Source organism: Pelophylax lessonae, assembly GCF_965119305.1.
Source record: "Pelophylax lessonae genome assembly, chromosome: 7".
NCBI lineage: Eukaryota > Metazoa > Chordata > Amphibia > Anura > Ranidae > Pelophylax > Pelophylax lessonae.
Window position 1 is genome coordinate 201,690,438 of NC_138774.1, and position 21,741 is coordinate 201,712,178.

General features: G+C 44.6%; 1 protein-coding gene across 1 annotated transcript in view; it reads left to right on the top strand.

The window, feature by feature from the left end:
* LOC309559654 (methyl-CpG-binding domain protein 1-like) overlaps positions 1 to 7,758 on the top strand; it is a 58,055-nt gene extending 50,297 nt beyond the window's left edge. The window contains exon 17 of the mRNA XM_082263003.1: positions 6,716 to 7,758. Coding sequence (XP_082119129.1) covers positions 6,716 to 7,162 — 447 coding nt within the window. The 3' untranslated portion in view covers positions 7,163 to 7,758. The remainder of the gene's footprint in view (positions 1 to 6,715) is intronic.
* Positions 7,759 to 21,741: the final 13,983 nt, after the last annotated feature.

Consider the following 21,741-nt stretch of genomic DNA (forward strand, 5'->3'; position numbering starts at 1 on the left):
CGGTGCTAATACCAGCGGTCCTGAGGAAGTTTCAGGAGGAAAGTACGACGCTAATCCTTATAGCGCCACACTGGTCAAGGAGGCCGTGGTTCTCGACCCTAAAACACCTAGCGGTAGAACCCCCCTGGTTATTACCAGTGAGATAAGATCTCCTCTATCAGGGCCCAGTACTCTGTCCTCAGGCACAACTTTGGAGCCTTGCAGCCTGGCTTCTGAAGAACTGTTAAGGAGCAAGGGTTTCTCGGACCAACTGGTGCTAACTCTGCTAGGAAGCAGAAAGAAAGAGACACAGAGCATTTACCTAAGAACTTGGAAATTTTTCAGAGGTTGGTGCAAAGCAAGCTCTTTAGACACAGGAAGCACAGTGTCAGTACTCGAGTTCCTGCAAGAGGGGGCAAACAAAGGGTTAGCCATCAGCACCCTGAAAAGCCAAGTGTCAGCCATCAGCGTGTTCCTAGAAACTCCCTTAACAAAGGATCCCTGGGTGATCCATTTCTTTAAGGCTTTGAATAGACAGAGACCAACAGGAGGTCTCCCATTTCCAATGTGGGATCTGTCTTTAGTTTTGCAGGCCCTCATTAAAGAACCATTTGAGCCATTGGAGTCTTGTTTGGTGAAAACCTTAACCTTCAAGACAGTTTTGTTAGTGGCAATCACTACTGCCAGACGGGTTAGTGAGCTAGAGGCCCTTTCAGTTGAAGCACCTTTTTTACAGATTTTTGCAGATCAAATTATTTTTAAGACCGATCCAGCATTCCTTCCCAAGGTGGTCTCAAAGTTCCATAGAGACCAGGAGATAGTACTACCAACGTTTTGTTCAGATCCTGTGAGGGAACAGGAAATTATTTTTCACAAATTAGATGTCAGATGGTGTGTTCTGCAATACTTAAACAGCACGAAGGAGTTCAGGAAGTCAGATTCCTTTTTTGTTTTATTTACTGGTTCAAAGAAAGGTACCAAGGCGTCCAGATGCTCAATAGCCAGATGGCTAAGGCTAGCCATTAGTGAGGCTTATAGGCTTTCCGGAAAGGAGATTCCTATGGGTATCAGGGCGCATTCTACTAGGGCAATAGCGGCTTCTCAGGCGGAAAGGGCTGGAGCTACCCTGGAGCAGATCTGTCGGGCAGCAACCTGGTCCAGTTACACAACCTTCTCCAGACACTATAGACTGGACCTACTATCCGCTAAGGATCAGGCTTTTGGGCGAAAAGTCCTGCAGACGATAGTCCCACCCTGAAAGTAAGTACTTGCTTATCCTCTCAGAAGTGCCTGTCCTGAAAGACAAGGGAAAATTAAAGTTACTTACTGGTAACGTCTTTTCCAGTAGTCTTTCAGGACAGCACTAATACCCACCCGAAGAATGTCTGAATATAAGATGATCAAAGGATGCAGGTTATTATGATATATTTTTGTGTCTCCCCAGTGGCCGGAGGTACTCTTAAAGAACTCAGGCAGCCAGCTGGAAGGAGGCTTAAATCAATTAGATTGGGGTGGTGTTTCCTATGAAGGGAGGAGCCAGGTTCTCTCAGAAGTGCTGTCCTGAAAGACGTTACCAGTAAGTAACTTTAATTTTTCGTCTCCTGTGTGCCCGATGGGGAACTCCGGAGGTGGATCTGTTCGCGTCTCGTCTAAACAAAAAGGTATGGCAGTTTGTTGCCAGGGCTCAAGACCCTCTGGCCAACGTCACAGATGCGTTGGTGGTGTCTTGGAACCGATATCGGCTGATTTTATGCCTTTCCTTCGATACAGCTCTTGTCAAGGTTCCTCCGCAGGTTGGCGGTGGAACAGGTGCCGGTGATTCTGGTGGCCCCAGACTGGCCTCGCCGGTCTTGGTACGCAGACCTGGTAAAGATGGTCATCGAGCCTCCCTGGCGGCTGCCTCTGAGAGAGGATCTGCTGTCTCAAGGGCCGATCTTCCATCCTGCTTTATGGTCGCTGGCTTTAACGGCGTGGTGGTTGAAGGCCAGGTGTTGAGAGACAGAGGCCTCTCTGATTCTGCGATTCCTACCTTGTTGAGAGCTAGGAAGGCTACTTCCAGGAAGTTTTATCATCGTACTTGGAAGGTGTATATTACCTGGTGTGAGTCACAAAAGTTGCATCCTCGCTCGTTTTTGGTGGCGAGGGTCTTCGCCTTCTTGCAGAAGGGAGTTGAGCAATGCTTGGCTTTAGGTAAGATTAAAGGTCAGGTGTTGGCCTTAGCCATTTATTTCCAACCTCCCCTGGCCTAATTCCTTGATCCGCACCTTTATTCGAGGGGTGTGTCACCTGGCTCCGCCGAGGAGATCCCCTTTGCCGCCATGGGATCTGAATTTGGTGTTGTCTAATCTTCAACGGCCCCCCTTTGAAAATATTAGGGAGATATTTCTGCCTTTGTTGTCTCAGAAGGTTGCCTTTTTGGTGGCTCTCACTTCTGCTCACAGTGTGTCTGAGTTACATAGTTTGTTAGGTCGAAAAAAGACACCAGTTCAACCTATGATGTGTGTGTGTGTGTGTGTGTGTGTTTGTTTTCTGTTAACCGTACATTGTATACCCCTGTATGTTGTGGTCTTTAGGGTGCCCATCTAATAATTTTTTTGAAACGATCGATGCTCCCTGCTGATACCACTGCTTGTGGAAGAGAATTCCACATCCTTACTGCTCTGGCAGTGAAGAACCCCTTTACGTATTTTAAGGTTAAACCGTTTTTCCTCTAGTTTTAGTGAGTGGCCACATGTCTTATTGAATTCCCTTTCTCTGAAAAGCTTGTTCCTTTATGCTAGGGTCGCCAGTACAGTATTTGTACATTGAAATCATATCCCCCCTCAATCGTCTCTTCTCCAGAGAGAATAAGTTCAGTGCTTGTAGTCTTTCCTCATAGCCGATGCCCTCCATTCCCCTAATTATTTTTGTTGCCCTTCTCTGGACTCTCTCTAGTTCCAGCACATCCTTCCTGAGGACCGGTGCCCAGAACTGGACAGTATACTCCAGATGTGGCCGGACCAGAGTCTTGTAGAGTGGGAGAATAATCTCTTTATTTCTGGAGTGAATCCCCTTTTTTATACATCCCATTATTCTGTTGGCTTTGCTTGCAGCGGCTTGGCATTGCATGCCACTGCCAAGCCTGTTGTCTACCAGTACCCCCAGGTCCTTTTCCATCCTAGACGACTCACCCAGAGGTTCTCCCCCCCCCCCCCCCCCCCCCAAGTGAGTAGCTTGCTTTCGTGTTTGACGCCCAAGTGCCGTTCACCTTTTTTGGTCGTTCATAGGGATCAGGTTGTTCCACAGCCTAATAGGTCTTTTCTCCCTAAGGTGGTGTCTGCTTTCCACCTCAATGGAGATATTGTTTTTCCTTTGCTCTGTGCTAAGCCCAAGCATCCCAAGGAATTTGCTTTGCATTAGCTGGATGTGGTTTGGGCGATCAGGGTTTACCTGTCAGCCACGGAGTCTTTTCGGACATCTGATTCCTTGTTTGTCCTTCCTGAGGAATATCATCTGCATCTGCTGCGACCATATAAAAATGGTTCAGGCAGACAATTGTTCAGGCCTATTCATTAAGGGGTTAGGTTCCTCCTTTTCCCTGTGAGGGCGCATTCTACTTGAGCGCCGAGTGCCTCTTGTGCTTTTCGCCATCAGGCTTCTGTTGCTCAGGTGTGTGAAGCGGCGACTTGGTCGTCTGTGCACACTTTTACCAAATTATACAAGGTTGATTTGTTGCCATCCTTGGATGCTTCCTTGGGCCGCAAGTTTTTGCGGGCTGCTGTTTGACAAAGAGACTTGGTTTTCTCTTTATGGGGGTGAATTTTTTGTTTGGGGGGTAAGCTCCTGTTGGTTTGGGTTGAGCTTTTTTTGTCGCCCAGTTGGCTACGTTTTTTAGCCTTGGATGTACATTAACAGTTGGTTCTTTTTTCCCACCCCTCATGCCTACACTGCTTTGCGACGTCCCAATAGTGAAGAAGCATTGAGAGCTGCGTCTGTCAAAGAATGATAGAGAAAATTGGATTTTTGTAAGAACTTACGGTAAAATCCTTTGACAGATTTTGACAGATGCAGCTCCCGCCCCTCTAAAATGGGGTTGGTTCTGTCTTTTTTCACTGCTTGCTACGAAACTGATTTGAGAGCACTGTGTGTCTGGGGTTATGTTGTGAGGGACAGCCCCTATAGGCATGTCAAATGAAAACTTTTCACTGCCTGGTCTACTCCTGTAGATGGCGCATAACCCAATAGTGAAGAAGCATTAAGAGCTGCGTCTGTCAAAGGACTCAGAGAAAAGGATTTTACGGTAAGTTCTTACAAAAATCCAAATATATATATATATATATATATATATATATATATTTGGGGGTTCTAAGTAAATTTCTAGCAAAAAATACTGATTTTTAACTTGTAAGCATCAATTGTCAAAAAAAGATTAAGGCCCTATTCACACCTGAGCATTTTTCAGCTCGTAAAACGCTCATCTCTGAAGTCTCAAAATGCCCAACAAACAAAATCCCATTCATTTCAATGGCCCTTGTTCACATATGAGCTTTTTCTCCCCTGAGGCAAAACACCTGAAGCTCAAAAAAAGTACGAGCTTCGATTTTGGCCCTAGCAGTCCTATTTTAGAGACCAATTGTTTCACATTCCTTGGTGCTTCAAGGTGGCATGTGAATTTTCACACTAGTTAAGACTGTCTTGGCTTCGTGGGACCTTAATTTGGTACTTTGGTACTTTCTGTATTGCAGAAATCTCCCTTTTGAACCCATCCAGGATATTCATTTGGTCAGAGAAACTTGGAATTGGCTTTTCCTGTTCCTTGTAATCTATAGGGACATGGTGGTACTTCAGACTCAGCTGTCATTTTTATGTAAGTCGGTTTCTTTGTTCCACCTTGACCAAGATATCATGGTACCTTCCTTCTGTCCCAAGCCTCAGATTCCCAGGGGACAAGGTTCTTCATACATTGGATGTGGTTTAGGCTGTCAGGTGTTGCCTGCAATCGACTGGTGCAATTCATTGATTGGATTCCTGAAGGCTTTAAGCAGAGACTTTAAATATTAGGACACTTACCTGCTGACTTTTAATATTAGGACACTTGCCTGTCCTAGAGTCCAGCGATGTCGGCACCGCAGCTGATGTTTCCATCGGCTGTCGGGTGCTGCCGCCACCATTGCCGGTCAGGGAACCCGGCAGTGAAGCCCGGCAGTGAAGCCTTCATGGGCGGCTCCCTACTGCGAATGCGCGTTCTGATTGGCTCGGCGGCGGGGGAAGGAGAAGGGGGCCAAACTTCTGAGGGATGGCACTGTCTCTTGGAAGTGGGGAAGGGTACCTATCAAAATTAGTGTGTGCTGTAAAATGCCTCCAGCATTGCTCCGGTTTCTTTTTGCTGGAGGCAGTTATTTTGCTGAAGTCAAGAGCCTCTGAACAGAAGTAAATCATGAAGCTAAACTAAACCTACCCATTACAACCCTGGAACTGCTAACAATCACATTTTTGTGTATCCTCAACCAAACAGTCAAATGGCTGGTGTCCTAACTGATCATGTGTAGCACCATGGCAGTTGAAGATCAAACAGAAGCAGCTTCCTTGGCTTTAAAGGATAGAAGGGTTTAATTCTGCTTAAAGACTGTCAGCAGATCAGCCTCTACAAACTCAACAGTGCCTAAAAATGAAGAGCAACTAAGCAGAGTTTTACACAGCTATACCTGCAAAAGGGGGCCAGCTTCAAGTGATTTAGCAGGACTTAATTTTCATAATAAAGTTTCACTTTAAAGTGGTTGAAAAGTCAGATTCCTAAGTCACTTCTGTCCCCTCCTTTTTTTTTTCCTTTTTATGAAGATACTAAGTACAGTGTGTTTGTGTTTTCTTTTATTTTTTTTAATTTATAATCCTAATTACCTTCTTGTACAGCACCAATCTGCGTTCACGTGACCTTCGGCCACTCTCCCCCCAAACTGAGAGCAGTGGGAGGGACTGAGATTCCCCTCTGACGTATGCCAGCCAGCAGAGGGAGGTCATGTGACCGCAGAGCGGTGCTGTGCAAGAAGGTATTTAGGATTATAATTTTTAAAAAACAGAGGGGATGCAAGTGGTTTATATATGTTACAGCCACGGGTGAATAGAGGCAGGAGGGGAGTTGCAGGGAGGAGATCTGCTCTTAACACAGACTAGGAAATCCTAGGCAGAGAAGGGAGAGGAAGAGCAGCAGGATGAAGGAAGCAGTTAAACTGACCACTGTATCATGGATCAGCAGCCATGATTACTGTGGTCAGTACACATAGGGGGGACACAGGAACAGGCAGGATCAACCAGATATTTTACAACATAGCACTAGACAAATGACCCAGTAAAAGCACTGTGGTATTGATCATGCTTTAAAATAACCGTAGCATTTTGTTTTTCTTTTTAGGGTTACAACCACTTTAAGATTTTTAATTTGCTTTAAATTTTTTGGGTATCCATAGAGGTTTCTGCTTTGTCACTGTTAACATAGGGCTTTGAGAAAGTGAACTTTCTCAAAGCTTTCCACAGTTAGCAGTCCTAATAGGAATTTCTCCTTTGCTGTAATCTTGTAGTCAGTCCCAGTTTTGTAAAAACAAGGAAGCTCTGCACTCCTCTTTATGTGCTCTGTTTTTCAGACTCGACCATAATGAACAGAAAAAATATATTTAAAACTATTCTAAATCCCTTGTTTTATGGCTTTCCTTGACGACCACTCTCCCCAATATTAATTTGACTTTTTGAATTTGTTTTGCAGATTACGCAGATCTTCAGCTTGGGTTCCTTAAGCACCAAAAACGGCCTGGATCCGGTTCTGCAAGAGTTATTAGCAGAGCTGAATGAGATCCCCTTGCCAGCCCACTGGGAGGTCCTGTCTGACATAGGCCCCACCTTGCAGTTGGTGCAGAGGTCAAAAGCCTCCACCATGGCAGAGACAGTTGTTCACATCCAGCCAGGACTTCACTTCCACATTGTTGTCAGAGAATACACTGTACCCTCCCTCCACGAACTCTACGAAACTCACCCAAGCCGGCTTACCACCGTTGATGATGTGGTGGAGCTAATCTGTGACCTTGAAGCTTATCGTCCTTGCGCAGGCCTTCCCAGACAAGGGCCTCGTTCTCCAAACTGCCAAGTACTAGTATATGAAGAATGGTGTACAGAATGCAGACAAAACCCCTGGCCTTCAGGGTTTGTCCGCTGAGCCAGAGAAGGTGATGGATGAGCTGGAGCTCAGGGACAAAAGAATTGCTTGTGAGATATTCATAAGTGATGTGTTTTGGATTGTATGTTCAGAAGGTTACAAGAAAGCATCTGAGACCTTCACCTAAGATGAACCTGTGTAATACTTAGCAGTGGTTCAGCATTGTGGATCATTTACCCCCTTTACCACCACATTAAACCACACTGTACTACCCTGCTGAAATAATAAGCTGTATGCATAGGTAGATGATATGTTAGCCAAAGATGAGCCAGTGATGGACCTTATGGTTGTCCAATAGGTAGCACGGGTTTACTGATGGAAAATTCTGTATAGTTTGGAATCCAAGCTGAAATTAAGGATTGTTTTAACAAATGGTTAGTTCATACCTAGGCATCACCAACCTGGCAAAGAATTGATGCCTCATCCATCCCAGTTCCGTACCATGGACCAAATAAAAGCCATGTCTGTAGAAATGGAAGTTTTAATATGTGTATCCAGTGTTTGGTGACCTACTGCAGAAATGTGTGGACAAAACACTTAACTCAGGGCTGGACAAATCCCAGGAAGTCAGGTAGCCTTTAAGCTTGTAAGTCACAGCTCATGCCCTGTTTTTGTGTTTGTGTTTTTTGCCAGTTGAAATATGTTTTTTGATTCCTAGATTGGACTAACTGGCTCCTGAATTCTGCATTAATTTGTCTATTCCTGAATTAAGGTCGGATCTCCAGCAAACGGAGTGTTTTAAGGCATAGTATTGAAACTATCAGTTGTGCACAGGCTCTAGAATATCCACTATGTTGCCTGGAAAATGTTCCGATTTTGGGAGAGGCCTTGGGGGAACAGTAAACACTGCTCCTAACCCGTGACTGTATTTTTTTTTTTGTGCAGTTCACAGTGTGTATTAAAGGGATTCAGGTCATGTTATTTTTTTATTCATCAATGTAAATGATCTTATTGGTGTGTTCTGTTTTAAAAACCCTTTTATATTTATAGTTTACAATTCATTGAAGCAGCCATATTTGCTATTTACATGTGCAGGGTTTGCTGTCTGTATAGTAATGCTACGCAGTGATTGTTCTTTACTGTTCCTCCCTCACTCCGTGCTGGTCTATCGGTCTGATCAGACTGAAATGGACTCTAATGGGTGGCTTTTTCTGTGATCTTGTCATTTGTCCTGATTTATACATAACCATTACATAAGAAGAATCTGCAATCTTTGTGCGAAATGGTCATGAAAATATAGAACAGCAAAAATGAAAAAGCTGCATCAAAATGTTACTTTTAGGTAAACGTCACAAAAACACATGCACTTTAGTTTCTTAAAGACGTTTTCCAGGAAAGAGGATAACTTCTTTTTAATTAGAGGAGCATTATTCGGTTCTATACTGTCCATGAGAGAGCTGAGGAATGTGGGAAGTCTGATCCCTTATTTGAAATCAGGGTTTCTGAGATTGACATTGGCTTAGGAGGTGTTATGGATATAAGATGGATATTACTATTTACACATCCCTTGGTTTTCACAGGGATATTAGAGGTCTGAATAATGCCCAACATGACTAAGTAGAATGTAAGGTTGAGTTCGTAGAAGGTATTAACTTGTAATCACCAGTTCAAACCAGAAAATAGTTCCTGATGCTTACATCGCTTGGCCCGGGAGCCCTAGATGACTTGATGCTTAACCTTCAGGCTAACCATTAAAAGATTTTTTCAAACTCATACTTACCTAGGTTTATACAGCATTGGTTCCCCCCGCTGGCTCTAAGACTAAGAGCTCCGCAGAGAGCCTGAGCCAGCTGCTCCCGTCCCCTCCTCATGCCAGTGCTCCAGTGAGCGAGAAGAGGGCAGAGCAGCGAGCTGGTGACTGTCTATGCTCTGCCCCCTTCTCGCTCACTGGAGCCCTGGGCTGTGGAGGTGGTGGGAGCGGCTGGCTCAGGTTCTCAGCAGTTCGCTGAGCCATGTGTCGGTCCAGGGTTGTGGGCAGATCCCGCCGTCATTGTCACGACTTTACCCAAGCCTGGACTGGCTCTGTGACGTCAGTCGACAGCAGGCTTCAAAGCCCGCTGTCTGCTGAAAATGGGTCACAGGAGTGCAGAAAGGACTCCACTCCTGTGATCCAAGCTTTGGCTGTTCTTCCTTAAACCCAGCCACGTACCCAAACACGTAAAGCTTGAAGGACAATTTAAATTTTTTTGTAGTTCAATGCTTTAATTCAATTATACAAGAAGACCTGATCAAATCAGGCAAGTTATCTTAAGTGCATACAAATGTATTACAAAGAAGTCCAAAATAGCAAATAATACATTTTTATAACTTTTGTGGTCTGGTAACTGTGTGTGTAATTCCAGTAATTACAATTTTTAGTATGTTCATTTTTTAAGTTTCACATGCTGTAATGGGACAAAATATAATGTGCTTGAACATTTGAATTATTGCTCTTTAAAATGTGTAAACGGTTTTACACACCCTTCGCAGTGTTAAGCAGGCCATAGACGAGTAAAAACCGAACTAAAATTCTTGTCCATCGTCAGGTCATTCGTTTTTTTATATCATTAGTGTTCCAGCTGCGCACACAATTTTCCTGCTGCAATCGAAAATGTCTGACCCAACATTAGTGTTCCAGTTGCGACATGCGATATTTATGCCGCAGTCTAAAGTGTCTGATCCAAAATGCTGGATTTTTTTTTATAGAAAATTTAAACCAATGATGGCACAATCGTATGCACGGTTTTTGTTTTTTGATCGACAGAATGTTTTTCTTTTTAAACTTTTCTGTGGACGGCCTTATAGTTTGTCCCAGCCTTGTTAATGTTAGTTTTTCTGTTCAGCTTAGTCTGTAAATGCAGAGAATTTTTCAAATGTAGTCACGTGCTATAAAAAAAATGAAATCAATATGAATTTTATCATTCGGGTGGTGCATTAACGCTATACAGTTAAGATGACAATATTTTGCAATAGTTGTCTCTTTGATCTGACCTCTCCAGTGAACACAAAACCTTCTCCTCCCACTTGATACTTATTCCTTAAAGACAGTCCGAAGGCAAGCGGCTTCTGCTGTGTTCTCTCCATTGGATTCCAAATGCTCAGTAAATCCCATTATAAAGGGTGCAATCTGGTATTTGTTTTAAAAAAAAAAACTTATGAATTTTTTTTTAAATTTATTATTTATATAAACCTAAAAATCTAGGTACCTTGGCCTGAAGAGCAGTCTACAATAGGCAAATTAAGTGCTCTGGGCAGCGTTTTTCAAAAAGTCTAAGGTTACTGAACACATTTTAATGGCTGAATCATTAAACTTATAGCAGCTCTAAGTGACCTTTTGCCAACTTCAACCTCTGCAAAATCTTGCTACAAACTGGTTTAGGGTTGATTTCCATATGCACAGAGGCCCACATAACGTGTTTATGTGCCCAGGAGTGACAGATGTTCTGTGCAGCTGCCACCAGAATCCTGTATGAATCTTCCTACACATACATGTGCATCTGGCCCTGTACAGATATAAACATTTGATTTGTGTGAAGATCTGTACAGCCTAAGTATCTGCAAGCCTTTTATTGAAATTTGACAGGCTCCTGGCAGTGGCTGCAGGTAACATTAGTCACTCCTGGGCACATAAACACATACTGCATGGGCCTTTGCACTATGTACACAACCCCTTAAAGCTACAGCCAGCACTCCCATTAGAATCCGTATTAAACTCCCCAATGACAGGAGCTGATGGCTGCTCTAATGGCTTGCTGAAAACTTGTGAACTGCTTTGTAAATGATTGCTATACCATTTGCTCTTCACATCATACTTGTGTGAACTGAGCCTACACTTTTTACAGGAAAACTTTTTGATTTATAATAACATTCATAGCTAAGCTCCAGGCTTAATTTCCAAGCTTGGAGGTATAGTAGGGAGTTTCTAGGTTTGACGTTTTATAGGCAATTTTTCCTCGAGCTTATTCTGGATACCTCTAGAGCCTGTACTGACATATATATATATAAAAGCAAGATTTACAATATATACAGTTTTTAAAGTTAGTTACCAGGCAGATGTAAAACACTATTTATGCCAGTTATGTGTTCAATAAATAAACCTTATTGAAGGAGAGAAATGCAGTCAATCCATTGCAGCTACCCTTCTAGGTGTTTGGCTGTTATGCTGGCCTGCAGCCCTTTCTGATTTGGTGACCCAAAACGCATAACACCAATCAGGAAAGTCCTATTTCCTCTGTGTCGGATTCGAAGTATTCAGGATCAGCCTGAGAGCCAGGCAACTAGAATTGTAAAGAAGGGGTCAACAATGGCATCCTCCATGTTTCTCTCATGGTAGGTTTCCGTTAAATTTTACAGAAGCACACTGCATCAATTCAGAGCTCTAGTGCTGTGCACAGTGTTGCCTGACAATGAACATGCTAACGCAATGGGAAAGTAAAGCAATTACCTTATCAATTCGCTCCTGCTTTTTCATTGTCCCGCCAGCAGGCAGGGGATGGATCCTTCAGCTGTATTGCTTAAGTGCGCTGGTGGGTCTAGGGTCCTGTCTGTACTGTCTGGCAGGGGAGCCTGTTTTAAAAGTTTTTACATTTGTGAATCTTTTGGCAAGTAAAGCAGTTCACATATGTGTGTATTTGAGCTGTGCTGTTTGGTTGCCTGCCTGGAGTTCTTTTAAAAGACGTTTGCTGCCCTACCTGGCAATATGAAATTTGCTTGTATAAGCCAAGTATTGGACTTTGCCACATTTCAAGTATAATATTTGCTCTTAAAGTAATATGACCTATTATTGATCCATAGGGGCAGAGTTTATAATACCAGTCCTTTTAAATTGCATTTGGGGAAAGTATTTTATTTCTTTGTTTTCTACACTGGAAGTCACTGAGGCTGGGCCGCAGGTGTAAAGAAATGAAAGTTCTACAAAATTCTTTTACTATAAATCATTTTAATTTTTTGCTTTATTGGTTGCCAGACGCAAGTAAAAAAAAAAAAAAATCTACTCCTACTTTGGTCTTCCTTTCCTCCTACACTGTTATGCCCAAGCATACCCTAAAAGTTTTGTCTCCTTATAGCTATTGTTTAGAAAGTTGCTGCTTTTTAAATAAAGAATGTTCTTTATATTTGCAATAATCCACAATGTTGTCTGGTTTGTACCTAATGTTCATGTTTCTCAGAGACGAACCTACACTATAGCTGTGTACTATAAGGGAAAAACAGTTCTTTTCAGTGCTTTTCTGTAAGGCTGCTTTAGTAGGTATTAAACCATCCAGTTTCCATGTCTTTATGTCAGAAAAACGGCATCAATTCATATTGCCATCTTGGTGTTGATACATTTAAATACACTTTGTATAATTATGCTCAATGGTTGACTACTGTCTTTGCTTTGTAGCTTTTAGACTCATTGAAATACAAGTCCTAAGACAACCATGGCAATTATTGAGAAGTGTTGGTGGTTTTACCTATTGCATTTGCTTTTCCTGTGATGTGAGAACCATTACCACAGGCAGTGTAGACAATTCTTAATTTCCATTAATTTTGTCTGCGTCTAACTGCATGGAAAAAGTGAGTATGAGGAATGCCTTCTGCTCTGGGTATTTAACCACTTGCCGTCTGCTCCATAGCAGTTTTACTGCAACGTGGCGGCTCTCCTGTGCAGAAACACATGTATACGTGATTCTGCACTTCCACCTGCAGGGGGGCGCGCGCTCCGCTTCTGCTGTCAATATCCACAGCAGTAGCCAGGCACTTGATGTCCTCCAGCACCTGCCAAATGTCTGTAATACACACACAGAGTGGGGATCTGCCTATGTAAACATGGCAGATCGCCGTTCTGACAGGGGGAAAATTATAGATTCCGTGTCCCTGCAAAGCATGGACTAGAATCCATCTCTTCTGTTAGTGAAAGTCGCTCATACAGGACAAAAAACACTGGCTAGGCATACAGTTAATCCTTTGATCGCCCTAGATGTTTGACCTCTTCCCAGCCAGTGTCTAAAGTGACGGTGCATATTTTTTGCACTGATCACTGTATTAGTGTCACTAGTTCCCGCAAAGTGTCGGTGTCTGATTGTCTGCCGCAATATCCCATTCCCGCTATGTCGCTGACCGCAGCCATTACTAGTATAAAAAAAATATAAACTCTTTAAATATATCCCATAGTTTGTAGATACTATAACGTTTATGTGTAAACCAATCAATATATAGTAATACCTTGATTTGCAAGCATAATTTGTTCCAGAAACATGCTTTTAATGCAAAGCACTCGTATATTAAAGCGGATTTCCTCATAAGAAATAATGGAAACTCAGACGATTAGTTCCACAACCATTTATTGGTATAAATAAAGATATGCTGCTATCATATCTATAGTACAGTAATGTATAAGCATGCTATCCCCTCTGTTAAATATTGTGTCTATGTGCTGTATATAAATTATGCCGATTTCTACCTATACAGTACTGTATCAGAGCTTCACCCAGCGCTCACATAACTCCTCGGCTCTCTGCTCCTCTCCTCCCCAGTTGACGTCTGCGGGAGTGCTCGGCCCCGCCCTCTGGGGAGAGTAGAGAGACGAGGAGTCACGTAAGCTCCGGGTGACGCTCTGATATAAGGTATAAATGCATTTTTTTTTTTACAGCACAGGGACATACAATGTTATTTAACAGAGGTGATGGCATCCTTTTACTGTACTAAACCACTGTAACATTGCTAAACCACTTTAACATTGTGAGTGTAATACTTCTTGCATATCAAGGAAAAATATTTAAAATGTTGCTCGTCTTTCAAAATGCTCGTAAACCAGGTTACTTTCAAACCAAGGTTCTACTGTACACTTATTGTTTTTTTTTTTTACCAAAAATATGTAGCAGAATACATATTGGCCTAAATTTATGGAGAAATTCGATTTTTTTTTTTTTTTTTTTAATTTTACTGGATATGTTTTAGAGCACAAAGTAAAAAAAAAAGGGATTTTTGTCTTACCATAAAATCATTATCTCTGCTGTTCATTGAAGGACACAGCTCCAGATCTTCTTTGACCCTTGGGTTTATGCTGCCCCCTACAGGAGTAGGACACTAGGTGGAAAAAAAGTTTGACTATGCCTATAGGGCAGTCCCAGGGGGTATATTCTCACTTCCTGCTATAGGTCTTCAGTTTTGTAATAAGCAGTGTCAGAAGAACATAAAACCCAACTAGAGGGGCGGGTGTTGTGTCCGTCAATGAAAATCAGAGAAAAGGATTTTACGGTAAGACAAAAATTCAGTTTTCTCTTACGTCCTCTGACAGTCGCAGCCCAGTCCAATCAGCCTTCACTATTGGGTAATGGCAACCTCCGCAGGAGTAGCTAGGCTGTGAAAAAGTTAATACAACCAGACTTTTACACTTGACACACCCCTAGGGGCTGTCCCACATACATTACCCTGCTCCCCTAATCCCATGCTCTGTTTTTTGCTGCCTAGCTTCAGGAGTAGATCTAGGTTACCCAGCTGAGACCTACGTCTCAGTTTTTCTACATTTTTCTTTATAAGTGTTTTATTTTCTTTCGTTCACTCACTATCGCCAGTTAGTCAGGGGGATCCCTGGAGGACTACAAGCGACAGCAGAACTGGGCCTCACACTGGGTAATATAGACCCTTCTGGTGTCCCAGTATGCCACCGAGCATCGCAGGTCTGTGGTGCACCCAGGCCTCGCCACGGCTGTGCACCTCTGGATGGGGACGAGCCTGCGAAGATTCTTCGCCGCAATGTCTCAACTTTGGTACGCCCTGGGTTGCTAGTGTCCCTTCCTGGCTGATGGCAACCCCACTTAGGGCGGGAGGTGTTTCCGGTCTTGGAGAGGAGCCCGCAAATCGTGGTATGGTGAGTGATGCAACCCCCTTGTCCTGGGACAGTCTGGGGGGTGTCATGTTGGCCCATTCCTAGGGGATGACAAACATTAAGGCCTCTATAATATCCCTATGCCCGACCGTTTTTTGAGCTGGCCCCACTGGGGGCGCTATGCGCACTGATGAGAGAGTGCGTAGGGGAGTGTGGGGGCTTGCTTCATGTCTGGAGGGTCCCTGGCAGCTATCCCCGTGGTAGTCAGTGTGTTTGTGCGGTCAGAACTTGGCGCCGAACTTTTAGCCGCCATTTTAGGTAAGGGCAGGCTTCTAGCCTCACTGTGTGGGCAGCGGACATTTTTTCTGCCCTTTGGCGCTGATCTTGGATTTGGGTAGCTGCCGTGTGAGGGCAGCGGCCATCTTTAATCTCTCCTCTCCCTTACTGATAGGCAGACAGGGCTGGGGCGGCCTTAGTGCATTACATCACTTCCCTTCACTACAGCAGTGCGTGGAGGTCTGGTACAGTATACTGTGACACTGGGGGCTGATTTTTACTGTTTTCCCTGCAATACTTTCCTTTCTCTGCTCTAGGTAAGTTTACAGGGGGTCTCTATCAGCGGTGTGGATTTGCGGTGGGAACCGCGGGTACCGCCGATTTTAAAGGGCCAGTGTCCCAAAAATAAATTTGTGTGCACATGGACTCACAGGACAGCAAATTCCCTCCAGACCTGGTTGGGGCTTCAGGGTCACCTGAATCTTCTTCCATGGCCTCCTTATCTGCTGCACTTGCGACTTTAGCATCTAAGGTGGATCTGCTGATGTCAGAATGCACTTTCTTCTGTCAGGGAGAACTTAAATATTATAGAAGAACCCTCTGTCAGGTAAGCGGGTTTCTTTCGGGTCCCGCAAGGCCCAGAGGTCGGGTCAGGTTTTTCCCTGTTCCGAGGAGTTTCATGACACAGTGAACGAACAATGGCGTTGCATAAAACATATGCTTACAGTACCTAAGCGCTTCCAGTATCGTTATCCCTTTGCGAATGCAGTTGACAACCACTGGACAGAGGCACCTAAGGTGGATTATATGGTTTCTAGATTAAACAAGTCCACATTAATGCCCGCGGAGGACTCCCCGGTTTTTAAAGACTCGGCAGACAGGCGCACAGAAACGCTTTCCCGCCATATCTTTTTGTTGACGGGTTCCCTACTCAAACCGGTTTTCGCTTCTGTGTAGGCTTGTGACGGTATCAGATTTTCATGCTGCGATTAATTGATTAAGGTTTTGCCACGGTATACGGTATTATCACGGTATTCTATTATTAAATTTAAATTATTAAATTTCCACCTCACTTCAATTTCATTGCTGAATTTAGGGGCTTTGGTTCACTTATGCACATTATTATATAGTCAGTCAGTACAGACTCTGTGAACCAGGCCTAAAATAGGTCATCAAGCAGTGTCTGGCCTAACTGGTGATAACTGGTCCTGGCGCTCGGCTCCGATCCGATGGCCTGGTCATTAAGAGGGCAAATCCTTGTGGTCAAGAAGTGGTTAAACCTGAAGGAGGTGTTGTTTATAAATGACTTTACTATTGCTTTAGGCCTGGTTCACATGTATGCGGGTTGGTGGTTCACATGTATGCGGGTTGGCGGCCCACATTTGCACAGGCATAGCAGCCTATTGATTTGAACGGGCTGCTATGCCCTCATTTTCCGCAGAAAAAAGGTGCATGCAGCATTTTTTTAAAATTCAGTGGCCTTGAAATCCATTCTGCTTTTGCACCATGCGACTAACCTGCAGTTCCTGCTCTGGCAAGCTTTCTGCATTTTTTGTAGACACTGCTTGATGGCTATATAATAATGTAATGTGGGCTGCTATGCGTGTGGGTGTGTATATATATATATATATATATATATATATATATATATATATATATATATATTTATTAGAGCTGCACGATTCTGGCCAAAATGAGAATCACGATTTTTTAGCTTGGAATAAAGATCACGATTCTCTCACGATTCTCTGTGTAACAAAAAAAAAAATTGGGATAACTTTACTGTTACGTTTTTTTTTTTTTATTATTCATTAAAGTCTAATCATTGCGTTTGAAAGACTGCTGCGCAAATACAGTGTGACATAAAATATTACAACAATCGCCATTTTATTCTGTAGGGTCTCTGCTAAAAAAATATATAAAATGTTTGGGGGTTCTAAGTACTTTTCTAGCAAAAAAAAAACTGATTTTAACTTGCAAGCAACAAGTGTCAGAAAAAGATCCAGTCTTTAAGAGGTTAAACTTCCTTTCTCCCTGGCAGAGGGAAGGAAAAGATACAAATGTAATCATTTTTGTTTATAGTTAGGAGACTTAATGCTGAAAGGGGTTAGCTGTGTGAGTAAATGAGTCATCCAGCTCACTGAAATGTATCAATTCACAAGTCAGGCAGACTTGACAGAGAAACTCGGTATTTTAAAAATGCCACAATAACAATACCGTGGCTATGCAATACCGCGATATATCGAATTACCGAAAACCGGCATATGTCTACTTCTGTGATGGTGTCTCAGGCGGTCACCGAATGGCTCAAGGAGCTAAAGCGCATCCTTGTGGTGGAATCGGCCCCCCCCTGCGGCCCTCGATCTGGTGGATCAAATGGCCCACGCCGTATTGTATCTGTGTGATGCAGCCGAGGCTTCTTTGGTCGTGAAGCTGTCGGCGGTGAGGGTCGCTATCAGTCGCATTATGTGGCTAAAGAGTTGGTCTGGGTACCACGCCTCCAAGAAAACTGTGTCAGATGTCCCATTTATGGGGAATCGAGTTTTTGGGGATACTTTGGATGAATTGATCAAGGGTCTTATGGGTGGTAAGAGTACCCTACTGCCCCAAAATTCTAGGGGTAAGCAGCCCCGCCCTCAGAGGGGTCCTTCCTTCAAGGCTTATCGGGGGTCATTTCGTGCCTCAGGACAAAGGAAAATCCTTCAAGGTCCCTGGCGGGACCAAGAAATCCTGGTCTGGTTAGTCCAAGACGGTTCAGTTTGGCTCGGGGGCCCAGTCCTCCTCCGCCTGCAGGGACGCCCTCACCCGTTGTAGGGGTGGGGGGGATGTCTGCGTTTACTTTCAAGTACCATGGTTGTCCCAGATTCGGACAGATCGGTTCACAAACTGATTTGCTCAGGTTACAAGATAGTTTCGCTCTCGTCCCGCAGACAGATTCTTTCCTTCAAACCTCAGTTTGTCCCCCGCTGATTAAAAAGATCTCAAGGGGTGGTGCAGGATCTGGTTGCCCAAGGAGTGATTGCGCTGGTTCCACGTGTATTATTTCAACCTACCAGAACACATTGGCCCCATAAAAGACGACAAGGGAGATTTGGCCACAGACGACAGGGAAAAGGCGGTAGTGTTAAATAATTTTTTCTCTTCAGTCTTCACAAAAGAATTGGGGGGCTACACTAACCCAGCTTGTAGGGCCTAACTAAACAACACACCTCAGGACCTACTGCCATGGCTAACACAAGATAGACTTAGAACTAAACTAGAGAAACTTAACATAAATAAATCACCGGGACCGGATGGCTTGCACCCGAGGGTTCTTAAAGAGCTCAGCCAGGTGATTGCCAGACCATTATTCATGATTTTTAACCACTTTACCGCTGCTCACTGAGCCTCTACTGCGGCAAAGTGGTTCGTTATCGTCTGGCGACGTAGACCTACGTCGCCAGACACTCCCATTTCTCGGCGCCGCCGGAGGCTCGCTCCCGCTGCATTCAGTCACAGCGGGAGTCGGGCCAGGGGAGGAGTAGCGGTGATCACCGCCACTCTTCCCCGATCGTCGGGGAATCGAGTGTGGAGATCCGCGGGCGGATCTCCTAAGTGACAGGCAGGGTCAGATTGCAGGGTTCAGCGTAGCTGAACCTGCGATCTGTCACTCAGTCACCTCCCCCCACACATGTCAGTAAGCACCAGGCATACATTTAACCCCTCCCTCTCCAATAAAATTAACCCCTCCCCTGCCAGTGTCATTTTTACAGTAACAGTGCATATGTATAGCACTGATTACTTTAGTAATGTCACTGGTACCCCCAAAAGTGTCAAAAATGTCAGTCAAGGGTCCGATCTGTCCGCCGCAATGTCGCAGTCCCACAAAAAAAATTGCAGATCTCCGCCATTACTCGTTAAAAAAAAAAAACACCAAAAATGACAGAAATCTTTCCCTTAGTTATTAAACGCAATAACTTTTGCGCAAACCAATCAAAATATGCTTTTCTCTAGCGCTCATCGACAGACGTAGTCCTCGGTGATACACCACCTTCGGGTTATGTTACCTCCGCAGGAGCAGGACTAGACAGGAAATTAAAAAGCTCTGGCCACACCCTAGGGGCAGTCCCAGAGGGTATATCCTCTCTCTCTCTGCCTCAGCAAATCAGTTATTTTCTGTCTAGTTAGGAGTAAGGACCTAGATACCTTGCTGGGATCTTAGGTCCTGGCAAGAAATTTTTTTCTAAAAGGATTTTTGGACAGCTTTTTTTCTCCAGTGTTCCTGTGAGATCTTCAAGCAAGAAAGCTGAACTGGGCGACGGGCTGGATGTTGAGATCCGGTGGTCACCCCAGTTCAGCCTACGAGCGCGTGCAGGCCATAGCTCCGCGCTGAGTCGGCCGCGACAAAGTCCCATTAGAGGACTGAACCCGCGAGTTAAACGTCTCGCTGAAACGCCAAAGACCATGAGTCACGGCGTCTGTATCGGTCGACAGCCCTCCCGCCCCGGTGGAGAGGGGTACTGTCAGGAGTTGGTGCCCGCCTGGTTCCGGTATGGTGAGTAGTATGTTCCCCCTGTTTTCCCTGACGGGTTTTGTGGTGAACGCGGGCCCCTCTCTGTATGGTAAGAAAGAGTTCTTTCTATCCTATAACATGTCACAAATCCTCCTACTTGAGTGTGATTTTATGTGTGCAAAAGCCAGGAGGCTTGGTTTGGGAGTTAACAATCTATTGTATGCAGGTTTTAAAGATGTAATCTGTGGCATTCTGGGAATCTTATGGGTTAAGTATAAGCTACCTACCAGTCAGAAGCCATGGACATGTAGACTGCCTTCCAAGTCAGATCTCCAGCTAATAGCAGGCCTCCCGAACGGCCATGCGGTCCGCCAGGGCCGGTACCGCCAAACACGCCATATCCCCATGCAGAGAGAGTGTTGTGTGCCTGCAGCACATAGCTAGTCAGCACAGGCCGCCGCCATTTTTTTTGCTGGATCGCACGAGCCGCCATTTTGGCGTAGCCTCGTGTCTCCAGCATGGGGGCGGCCATGTTTTAGGTGATTCTACACCTCGTGGAGCTTGGGGGAGGCGCCGGAAGGCGTACAGAGGGGCGGAGCCGCCTCCTTTCTTCCTGGGCAGCCAGCCAAAAGACTTCCTGTTTGTCTAAGACAGCGCTGTAAGCTGTTGCAGTTCAACTCTGAACATCAAGTGGTGAGCCTGGGGGTCTATCTCTCTCTCTCTCGATCGATAGGGATCCCTAGCAGGTAACACTAAGGGGTTTTTTGTGGCGCTGAGGGTCAAAAAAAAAAAAAAAAGTTTTTTCTTTACTTTGAATTATATCATCCAGGAAGTAACTGGAGTTATTATGGACCCTGCCACACAGATTCCCCCACCTGTTTCCCTCGAGGGGGCCTCGGGACCCGCCGGTGTACAGAGTATAGAGTCATTTACAGCAATTTTGGAGTCTATGGTGGCTCGGGTGGAGGCGGCCTGTCAGGGACGGGGGTCAAGGAAGCGACCCCCGCCTACCCCTATACTATCTGACACCTCTGACTCTGATTCAGAGATGGTCACTGCAGTTGCAGGTTCCTCTGCAAGGGCTGCTATCCCAGGTAAAGCCCCCTCAGATAGTGAGGAGGACGCTTCTTCTCCTGCTATAATTCAGGAAGAAGCATTGGTGGACGCACTAGTTGTGGCAGTGCAAGAAACCTTAAAACTTGAGGCTTTACCGGCAGAGGCAACTGAAACAGAGAGGCCTTTTGGGACTAATAAGCCCATCAAGACGGCGAAGGCTTTTCCTGTACCTAAATGTTTTGGAAATCAGATTAAAGGAGAATGGGAACATTCTAAACGTACCTTTACTATTTCCAAGCGTATTGCTAGACGCTATCCGTTTGAGGAATCCATCATTAAGAAATGGACGGTACCACCAGTCGTGGATCCGCCTATTTCCAGGCTGAATAAAGCCACGGTTATTCCAGTGGAGGACACTTCGTCCTTTAAGGATCCGGTGGATCGAAAGATAGAAGCGGAGTCCCGCACTATCTTTTCTCTGATAGGGTCAGCATTTAGACCATTTGTTATTGGTCTAGTTTCCCAGACACTTACAGAATGGGCGAAGATGGTACGCCAAGATTGTAGGGGAAAAGATATTCCCCAGGAGACATCTGGTTTGATAGAACAGATCATACAAGGGCTACGGTTTATCTGTGACGCAGCCTTGGACACTACTCCCTTGTTAGGGCATGCATCTAAGTTAGCAGTGATCCTCAGACGTGTGCTGTGGTTAAAATGCTGGTCAGCTGACCTAGGTTCCAAAAAGACTTTGACCAATCTCCCTTTCCAGGGGAATCGTCTATTTGGAGCCAACCTAGATGAAATCATTAAGGATGCCACCGGGGGCAAGAGTACTTTTTTGCCACAGGCTGCAAAAGCTAAGGAACCTCGCAACAAGCGAGGACCTTTCTTTACCGCCCATAAAGGACGCCCGGCTGGTACTTCCGGGAAAGGCAAGACTCCTCCAGGAGGGTTCAAGAAGGG